At 36.8% G+C, this 10,018-nt stretch overlaps 1 protein-coding gene across 1 annotated transcript; it reads right to left on the bottom strand.

The window, feature by feature from the left end:
- Positions 1-7,911: 7,911 nt before the first annotated feature.
- LOC122665232 (probable aquaporin TIP5-1) lies at positions 7,912-9,129 on the bottom strand. The gene is made up of 3 exons (XM_043861322.1): positions 8,904-9,129; positions 8,528-8,778; positions 7,912-8,298 (listed from the first exon to the last, which is right to left on the bottom strand). The coding sequence occupies exons 1-3, from the start codon at positions 9,088-9,090 to the stop codon at positions 7,912-7,914; spliced, it is 825 nt and encodes a 274-aa protein (XP_043717257.1). The 5' UTR covers positions 9,091-9,129.
- Positions 9,130-10,018: the final 889 nt, after the last annotated feature.

The following is a 10,018-nucleotide window of genomic DNA, read 5'->3' as shown; positions in this document are numbered from 1 at the left end:
AATTTTTCTGAGTAGCATTGGATGTTTGGGGGCTCTAGGGGTTGACCGGTATGCAATAATCTGTTGCTTTCGATTTGATGAAGAGGTATTCATGTCTACCTGAATTGAAGCCTTTGTGTGACATTGTTCAGAGGTGTTTCCTACAAAAAAAAAAAATCTTTCGTATCTCGTCGGTGAGATGTATATCTTACCGGCGAGATGCTAATAATTTAAATTGCATCACTTAATTTAGAATTTACTTTGATTTTTAATGTCCTGCCGAATTATGAAATTAAATGTCTCATATAAAATGTACAAAGTGTACAATGGTCGAAAAAATACAAAGTCTCAAACCTCCGTACTAATTATATAAAAACCTAAGTGCTGGTCGTAATTTTTCTATGTTGCATTGAATGTTTGGGGGCTCCAGGGGCTGAACAGTGTATAAGAAGTTGATGTTTTTGATTTGATGAAGAGGTATTCATGTTTATCTGAATTGAAGCTTTTGTGTGACAGTGTTCGAAGGTGTTTCCTTCTAAAAAAAAATATCTTTCGTATATCGTTGGTGAGATGTACATCTTACCGGCGAGATGCTAATAATTTGAACTACATTACTTAATTTGAAATTTACTTTGACTTTTAATGCTCTAACGACTTGTGACATCAAATGTCCTATATAAAATGTACAAGGCATACCATGGCCGAAAAAATACCAAGTCTCAAACCTCTGTACTAGTCATATAAAAACCTAAATGATGGTCCCAATTTTCCAGGGTGACATTGGATGTTTGAGGGCTTCAAGGGCTGACCAGTGTGCAATAAGCTAATGCTTTTGATTTGATGAAGAGGTATTCATGTCTACCTGAATTGAAGCCTTTGAATGACTATGTTCAGAGGTGTTTGACTTTCAAAAAAAATTTCTTTCGTATCTCGCTGGTGAGATGTACATCTTACCAGCGAGATGCTAATAATTTGGATTACATCATTTAATTTGAAATTTACTTAGACTTTTAATGCCTTACCGACTTGTGACATTAAATGTAACATATAAAATGTACAAGAGATATATATCATTGCCAAAAAATACCAAGTCTCAAACCTCCGAACTAATTGTATAAAATCCTAAATGTTGGCCCCAATTTTCTTGGGTGGCATTGGATGTTTGGGGGCTCTAGGGGCTGACCAGAATGCAATAAGCTGATGCTTTTGATTTGATGAAGAGGTTTTCATGTCTTCCTGAATTAAAGTCTTTGTGTGACAGGGTTCAGAGGTGTTTCCTTCTAAAAAAATATCTTTCGTACCTCGCCGGTGAGATGTACATCATACTAGTGAGATGCTAATAATTTGAACTACATCACTTAATTTAGAATTTATTTTGACTTTTAATGCCCTACCGACTTATGACATCAAATGTTCCATATAAAATATATGAGGCATACCATGACCGAAAAAAATACTAAGTCTCAAACCTTCGTACTAATCATATAAATACCTAAATGTTTGCCCCAATTCTTTTGGGTGGCATTGGATGTTCGGGGGCTCCAGAGGCTGACCAGTTTGTAATAAGTTGATACTTTTTATTAGATGAAGAGGTATTCATGTCTACCTGAATTGAAGTCTTTGTCTGACAGTGTTCGTAAGTGTTTCTTTAAAAAAAAAAAAATTTCTTTTGTATCTTGTCGGTGAGATGTACATCTTATCAATGAGATACAAATAATTTAAACTACATCAATTGATTTGAAATTTACTTAGACTTTTAATGCCCTATCGACTTATGACATTAAATGTCGCATATAAAATGTATGAAGCATTCCATGGCCAAAAAAATACAAAGTCTCAAACCTCCGTACTAATCATATAAAAACCTAAGTACTGACCCCAATTTTCTTAAGTGGCATTTGATGTTTGAGGGATCTAGGGGCTGACCAGTATGCAATAAGTTGATGCTTTTGATTTGATGAAGAGGTATCCATGTCTACCTGAATTGAAGCTTTTGTGTGACAGTGTTCGAAGGTGTTTCTTTCTAAAAAAAATACTTTTCGTATCTCGCCGGTGAGAAATATATTTTACCGACGAGATGCTAAAAATTTGAGCTACAACATTTAATTTGAAATTTATTTTGACTTTTAATGCCCTATCGACTTGTGACATCAAATGTCCCATATAAAATGTACGAGGCATACCAAGGCAAAAAAAATATCAAGTCTCAAACGTCCGTACTAATCATATAAAAACCTAAATGTTAGTCCCAATTCTCCTGGATGACATTGGGTGTTTAGGGGCTCCAGGGGCTAACCAGTGTGCAATAATTTGATGGGTTTGATTTGATGAAGAGTTATTAATGTCTACCTGAATTGAAGCATGTGTGACGGTGTTCGGAGATGCTTGCCAACTAAATTTTTTTTTCCGTATCTCGTCGGTGAGATTTACATCTTACCGGCGAGATGTTAATAATTTTAACCACATCATAATTTAGAATTTAATTTGATTTAATGCCCAACGATTTATGACATATAATGACCCATATAAAATGTACGAGGCATATCATTGCCGAAAAAAACCAAGTCCCAAACTTCTGTACTATTCATAAAAAAACCTATGTGATGGTCGCAATTTTTCTAGATGACATTGGATTTTGGGGGCTCCAGGGGCTGACCAGTATACAATAAGCTGATGCTTTTGATTTAATGAAGATGTTTTTATGTCTATCTGAATTTTAGCCTTTGTGTGACCGTGTTTAGAGTTATTTTCTTCTAAAAAAAATATCTTTCGTATCTCACCAGTGAGATGTACATTTTACCGGAGAGATGCTAATAATTTGAACTACATCACTTAATTTGGAATTTATTTTGACTTTTAATGCTTTACCAACTTATAACATAAAATGTCCCATATAAAGTATACTAGCCATACCATGGTTTAAAAAATACCAAGTCTCAAACCTCTGTACTAATCATATAAAAACCTACATGCTGGCCCCAATTTTCTCGGGTAGAATTGGATGTTTGGGGGCTCCAGGAGCTGACTAGTGTGAAATAAGTTGATGTTTTTTATTTGAAAAAGAGGTATTCATGCCTGTCTGAATTGAAGCTATTGTGTGGTAGTGTCCGGAGAAGTTTCCTTAAAAAAAAAAATTTCTTTCGTATCTTGTCGGTGAGATGTTCATCTTACGGGCGAGATGCAATAATTTGAACTACATCAATTAATTTGAAATTACTTTGACTTTTAATGTCATACTGATTTATGACATTAAATGTCGCATATAAAATTTACGATGCATACCATGATCGAAAGAATACAAAGTCTCAAACCTCCGTTCTAATCATATAAAAACCTATGTGTTGGCCCCATTTTTCCTAGGTGACATTGGATGTTTGGGGGTTCAGGTCTGACCAGTGTGCAATAAATTGATGCTTTTGATTTGATGAAGAGATATTCATGTATACCTGAATTGAAGCTTTTGTGTGACAGAGTTTGGAGTTGTTTCTTTCTAAAAAAAATATCTTTCGTATCTCACCGGCGAGATGCTAATAATTTGAACTACATTACTTAATTTAGAATTCACTTTGACTTTTAATGCCCTACCGACTTGTGACATCCAATGTCTCATATAAAATTTATGAAGAATCTATGGCCGAAAAAATACTAAGTCTCAAACCTCCGTACTAATCATATAAAAACATAAATGCTGGCCCCAATTTTTCTGGGTGACATTGGATGTTTGAGGACTCCAAGGGCTGACCAGTGTGCAATAAGTTGATGCTTTTGATTTGATGAAGAGGTATTTATGTCTACATGAATTGAAGTCTTTGTGTGACTGTGTTCAGAGGTGTTTGTCTTCTAAAATAAATTTCTTTCGTATTTTACCGGTGAGATGTTAATAATTTGGACTATATCACTTAATTTGAAATTTACTTAGACTTTTAATACCCTACTGACTTGTGACATTAATTGTAACATATAAAATATACGAGGAATATATACCATGTTAAAAAAATACCAAGTCTCAAACCTCCGTACTAATCATATAAAAACTTAAATGTTGGCCCCAATTTTCCTGGGTGACATTGGATGTTTGGGGGCTCTAGGACTGAGCAGTATGCAAGAAGGTGATGCTTTTGATTTGATGAAGTAGTTTTAATGTCTACCTGAATTGAAGCCTTTGTGGGACAGTGTTCAGAGGTATTTCATTCTAAAAAAAATATATTTTGTACCTTACCGGTGAGATATATATCTTACCAGCGAAATGCTAATAATTTAAATTACATCACTTAATTTGAAATTTATTTTGACTTTTAATGCCTTACCAACTTATGACATCAAATGTTCCATATAAAATATACGACGCATACCATGGTCGAAAAAATATCAAGTCTCAAACTTCCGTATTTATCATATAAAAACCTAAATGTTGGCCTCAATTTTCCCGGGTGACATTGGATGTTTAGGGGCTCCAGAGGCTGACCAGTGTGCAATAAGTTGATGTTTTTGATTTGATGAAGATGTATTCATGTCTACTTGAATTAAAGCCTTTGTGTGACAATGTTCAGAGGTGTTTGGCTTCTAAAAAAAATTTCTTTCGTATCTCACCGATGAGATGTACACCTTACCGGCAAGATACTAATAATTTGGACTACATCACTTAATTCGGAATTTACTTTGACTTTTAATGCCCTACTGATTTGTGACATTAAATATAACATATAAAATGTACGAGGCATATATACCATGGCTGAAAAAATACCAAGTCTCAAACCTCCGTACTAATCATATAAAAACTTAAATGTTGGTCCCAATTTTCCTGGATGACATTGGATGTGTGGGGCTCCAGGGGCTGACCAGTGTGCAATAAGTCAATGCTTTTGATTTGATGAAGTGATATTCATGTCTATCTGAATTGAAGCTTTTGTGTGACTGTGTTTGGAGATGCTTGCCAACTAAAAAATATTTCTTTCGTATCAAAAATCTCACCGACGAGATGCTAATAATTTGAACTTTATCATTTAATTTAAAATTTACTTTGACTTTCAATACCCTACCGACTTATGACATTTAATGTCTCATATAAAATGTACGAGGCATATCATGGGCGAAAAAATATCAAGTCTCAAACTTCTGTACTAATCATATAAAAACTTAAATGTTTGACCAAATTTTCCTAGATAGCATTGAATGTTTGGGGGCTTCAGGGGCTGACCAGTGTGCAATAAGTTGATGCTTTTGATTTGATGAAGAGGTATTCATGTCTACCTGAATTATAACTTTTGTGTGACAGTGTTCGACGGCGTTTCTTTCTAAACTTTTTTTTTTCGTATCTCGCTGGTGAGATGTACATCTTACCGATAATATGCTAATAATTTGAACTACATCATTTAATTAGGAATTTGCTTTGACTTTAATGCCCAACAGACTTATGACATCAAATGTCCTGTAGAAAATGTACGAGGCATACCATGACTGAAAAAACATAAAGTCTCAAACCTCCGTACTAATCATATAAAAACCTAAATGCTGGTCCCAATTTTCCTCGGTGACATTGGATGTTTAGGGGTTCCAAGGGCTGACCAGTGTGCAATAAATTGATAATTTTGATTTGATGAAGAGGTATTCATGTCTACTTGAATTGAATATTTTGTGTGACAGTGTTCAGAGGTGTTTGGATTCTGAAAAGAAAATTTTAATTTTATTTTCGAAACATAAAATCAATAGACTTTTAGCTTCTGTTAGCTTTCAATTTGTAAATTTTAATTATGCTAATAAAAAGAACCATAGATAATCGATTACTTCTTGGGCAAAAATGAAGAAGAAACCAAATAAACAATCACACACGAATACAGAGAATTCAACGTGGTTTCACAGGAATGTATACGTCCACCCCAGGAGAACCATAGAATTTCTCATTAGCTTGAAAAACTATCTAGAACACTCCTCACCTCACATTGTGATCTCCTTTGCTGATTTGCGATATCGTAGCAATGTAATCCCCTCGGTACCTCTCAAATTCTATATCAACTTTTTTATTGTATAAAAGTGACCTTATTGTTACGATCCACTTATTGTCAAATCATTTTTTCTTTCCTTTATCATAAAGAAAAAGGAGACAAGAACCAGTGTACCACCCAAAGAACACTAGACTACACTTAGTAATCATTTAAAAAACTCAAGAGTCCCGGACAAGGTTGTGGAATCGGCAATGAGGTTGACCTGCATGCACCGATTTGAGCCAGCTGGTTCAAATCGGCAATGAGATTGACCCTGCATCGATTCGAGTCAGCCGGTTCAAATTGTCTGAAATCGAACAATCGACCAATCAGATTCCGATTATTCCCAGTTAATATGCTGATTTGCCCTCCCACGACCAATCCAAACGTGACAACTGGGTTCAAATTCTCTCTCTCTCTCTCTCTCTCTCTCTCTGAAGTTCTTACAAGTTATAACTGACATTGTAATTGAATGTAACTGCAAATAACTTCCCACCAATGGATCTGGTTGGGTGGACTAAAAGAAGCAGACCAAGACTGGCCTTTTTAGTCAGTGGATCGGCTCATCCATTGTGATTTGTGAGGAAACCCAAGAAGTACGGATGCAAATGGATACTAGCCCAAAATCTGGATCTATTTTAAAAAAAAAAATTTCTAAAAAGATTTTTTTTAATGTTAAATAATTAGATATTGGATACTAGGGGGTGAAACTGACCGGGTTAAGCCGGGTTTTATAGAAACACAGTCCAACCCTGTCGGGCTCAAGCTAGCTCCACCTAGATTGACCCTAATCAAGCCAACCAAATTGACCTTGATTTTTGCCGGGGCTGGGATTAGGGGTGTAAATGAATAGTCGAGATCCGTTTTTGAATCCGTGTTCGTATCCGTTTAGCACTATCTGAATCCGTCCGAAAGCTAAACGGATGCGGATATGGATAGGCTATAGCTATCCAAGAAGCTATATTTATATGTAAACGGATAAAATATTCGATCTGTATCCGTGTCCGTATCCGTTTAGCATTATCTGAATCCGTCCGAAAGCTAATCGGATGCGGATGCGGATATAGCACTATCCGAGCCGAATCCGATCCGTTTACATCCCTAGCTGGGATGGCCATGATGACCTTGGTAGGCCTTTTTTTCTTTGTCATTTGTGTCCTTATTATATACACTAAAAATCACGTGGCCTTCCGCTTGACACAGGTGGCGCACAAAATGACCGCCACACCCCCCATGGAAAGACAAAAATCTTGTCCCCTGTGATGCTAGGGCACATGCTCCCCAATGGTTCCCGCATTGGCGTAGGAGCCATGCGACCAAGTATCGTTCTCCTGCCCTTCTTACTTGAACCACATTATATGTAATGATTGATTACAAAAATATGTAATAATTAATATATAATAATATATTTCTAAAAAAAACATAGTTATGTCAAATCAAGGTCTCTTACCAAAAATAAAAAATCAAGGTCTGGGCTGGGTGTAGCTCGAGGCTTTAGCCTAGGCCTTGTCCATGCTCAAGACACGCTCGAGTTTACAGGGCCAAACTTACACCTTTACTAGATTACAAATTTGAATATTTTGTTCCAACAATTTTTCTTTTTAATATTTTTGGTTTTGCTATCGCTTGTATGTGATGTGTACCTTTTGTTGCGTATGAATTTAAAAACAATCAAATAGATGGGTTCTTCACATAATGATGTGGCCAAATGCATGTCCACAAGGAGTGGATTAATGCAGGCAAAAATAATTAAACATTCAAAGAGGGTTATTATAATAACAACAAAACTCAGCCTTATCGAACCAAAGGGATCATCATAAAATATATATTTTACTTGTTATCTGTTAATTTTATTTAAAATATGTTTAATAAAGTTATTAACATGAACATTAGTAATCATTTAATTTCGACAATGTAAAATAAAATAAAAAGAAAATAAAATGAAGAAAGACTAGACTCCTATTCCCTCCATAACCAAACCCCGTGACGAATCAGTGGGTTGAGGAGGGAATATTACATTCTCATAAAGAAGAGCAGCAACTGCTGCACCAATTAATGGTCCAACCCAATAGACCGCTTGGTTCTTAAAATGCCCACTTACAACAGCAGATCCAAATGAGCATGCCGGGTTCATCGACCCACCCGTAAAGGGACCCGCTGCAAGGATATTGGCTCCGACTATAAGCCCGGTTACAATCGGGCCAATAATCCCAAAGAACCCTCTTCTTTGGTCACCAGCCGCATAAACCGTGTAGACCAAAGCAAATGTCATGACACTCTCCAAAACCGCCGCCCCGAAACCCGTCATCTCCTCTCCGATTGCATGCGTAGGTACAACCTGTAAAAAAACCCAAATCCATCGGTCGGGTCAGAATAAATCCGAATGATAATAAAAATTAGGGTTGATGAATTTTGTGCCGTAGCGCATGCTGCACCATACACATGCGCCTGCCATTCAGGGAGATAGGCTGATCATTTCACCCACTCCCATGTGTCTGGGCGTAACTTGCAGTACCCCCGGCAGAGAGAACATTTGTCCTAAAAATTAAGATAAAAAAATTTCATACTTGTGAGACAGTAGCCACTCTCAGGAGTACACAAGCCATGATAGAGCCCAATAACTGTGACACCCAATAGAACATGGCCGTGGGGATGCTGATGTGGCCGCCAACGGCCATTCCGAAAGTGACAGCCGGGTTTACGTGTCCGCCGGAAATGTTAGACGAGATGTAAACCGCCGTCGATAAGGCAAATGCATTTGCTACGGCTACGGTAACCAGACTGGATGGGTTTGATGTTGTATCCGGAGTTAGCCTACCTGTTAAGAAAGAAACAAGTTGCAAATTTTCACTACAAACTTAAATTGGTCCAACCAGTGATCTGAACCGGTTCATGGAAGTTTAGAGTGTTCTTCTATGAGGAAATTAAAGAAGGAAAACTCACGGGCAGACATGGTGGATCCAACAGCGGCGAAGACGAAGAGGAAAGTGGAGATGAACTCTGCAAGATAAGATCGAAGAGCGGCCATTGTTACGGATTGCTCGAAACGGGCGCCTAGTGAGGTTGAAGCCATTTTATTAGCAGTGATGGTTGAAGAGATGTGTTTCAATGTATTAGTGATTCTATTCATCTGAAACTGCTACTCAGTGGAGGCGTTTCTTTGAATACAAAATATATAAAGAGAGAGAGAAGAAGAAGAAGAAGATGGAGATGGCGAAGGAGAAGCCGAGAAGGAGACAGGTGTCTTATTTATATAATGAACGTAATCCAGGGGTTGCGATACAAAGGGCGCGACCCTCTTTTTTAAATTTCAACCGGTAGTAACTGTTGGGACACGTGGAAGCACGTAAACTGCTCATCGGTAAAGTACCGGTTTTATGGTTGATTCTCATTTATGCCCTCTCGCTACTGGCCATTCCAAATTGTCTGGAATCTGGATATCTAATCGTACATGAGGGATGTTTTGGTCAATTCGACCACCATCCACTCGGTGAATCGGAAAATCTTTTGAATTGGTGGCCTACCTAGTCTTACCACCTGGTGAAATTATGTGGCATTTTTGTTTTCATTCCCAATCATTAGTTAAAGGGAGGGATAAAGTTTTCCTCCACCCATAGAAGACTGTTCACCAACCATTCTAGGGTTTACAAACCACTCCTAGGGTTGTCCAAAATATCCTCCCAATAGCCATTTCTGCCCCTCAGTGAATGAGATTCCATTCACCATGAGTAGAGGGAAACTCGATCCTAAAGGGAGTTTCTGAATGACGATAGTGTATTTAGAACTTGACACATTTTTTTAATTATTTTCAAAAATAATTAAAAATAGCATATCATTATTTCATTATTAAAATGTGTCATTGTCATACATAGTTTTTCTGGTACGTGTGTGAAATAAATTGTTATCTTCATTGAAAAAAATTGTATGTCATACGAAAAGGGCAAAAAAGTGAGATTATAAATTATTTGACACCTTAAGGAGGATAGAAAAGAATTTGAATTTGTGGAGAGATAGACATAAATCAATCATTGTATCATCACAATTTTTGCCTTATTATG

The sequence above is a fragment of the Telopea speciosissima genome, chromosome 6, assembly GCF_018873765.1.
Source record: "Telopea speciosissima isolate NSW1024214 ecotype Mountain lineage chromosome 6, Tspe_v1, whole genome shotgun sequence".
In the NCBI taxonomy this organism is placed as follows: Eukaryota; Viridiplantae; Streptophyta; class Magnoliopsida; order Proteales; family Proteaceae; genus Telopea; species Telopea speciosissima.
This window is presented reverse-complemented; position numbering and strand designations above follow the sequence as displayed.

Bases quoted from the DNA above. Each gene is read 5' to 3' on its own strand.
- LOC122665232 (XM_043861322.1), bottom strand. From the start codon at position 9,090: ATGAATAGAATCACTAATACATTGAAACACATCTCTTCAACCATCACT. The intron at 8,779-8,903 runs GTGAGTTTTCCT...CTTTCTTAACAG, and splicing joins TGGATCCACCATGTCTGCCC to GTAGGCTAACTCCGGATACA. The intron at 8,299-8,527 runs GTATGAAATTTT...GTTTTTTTACAG, and splicing joins GAGTGGCTACTGTCTCACAA to GTTGTACCTACGCATGCAAT.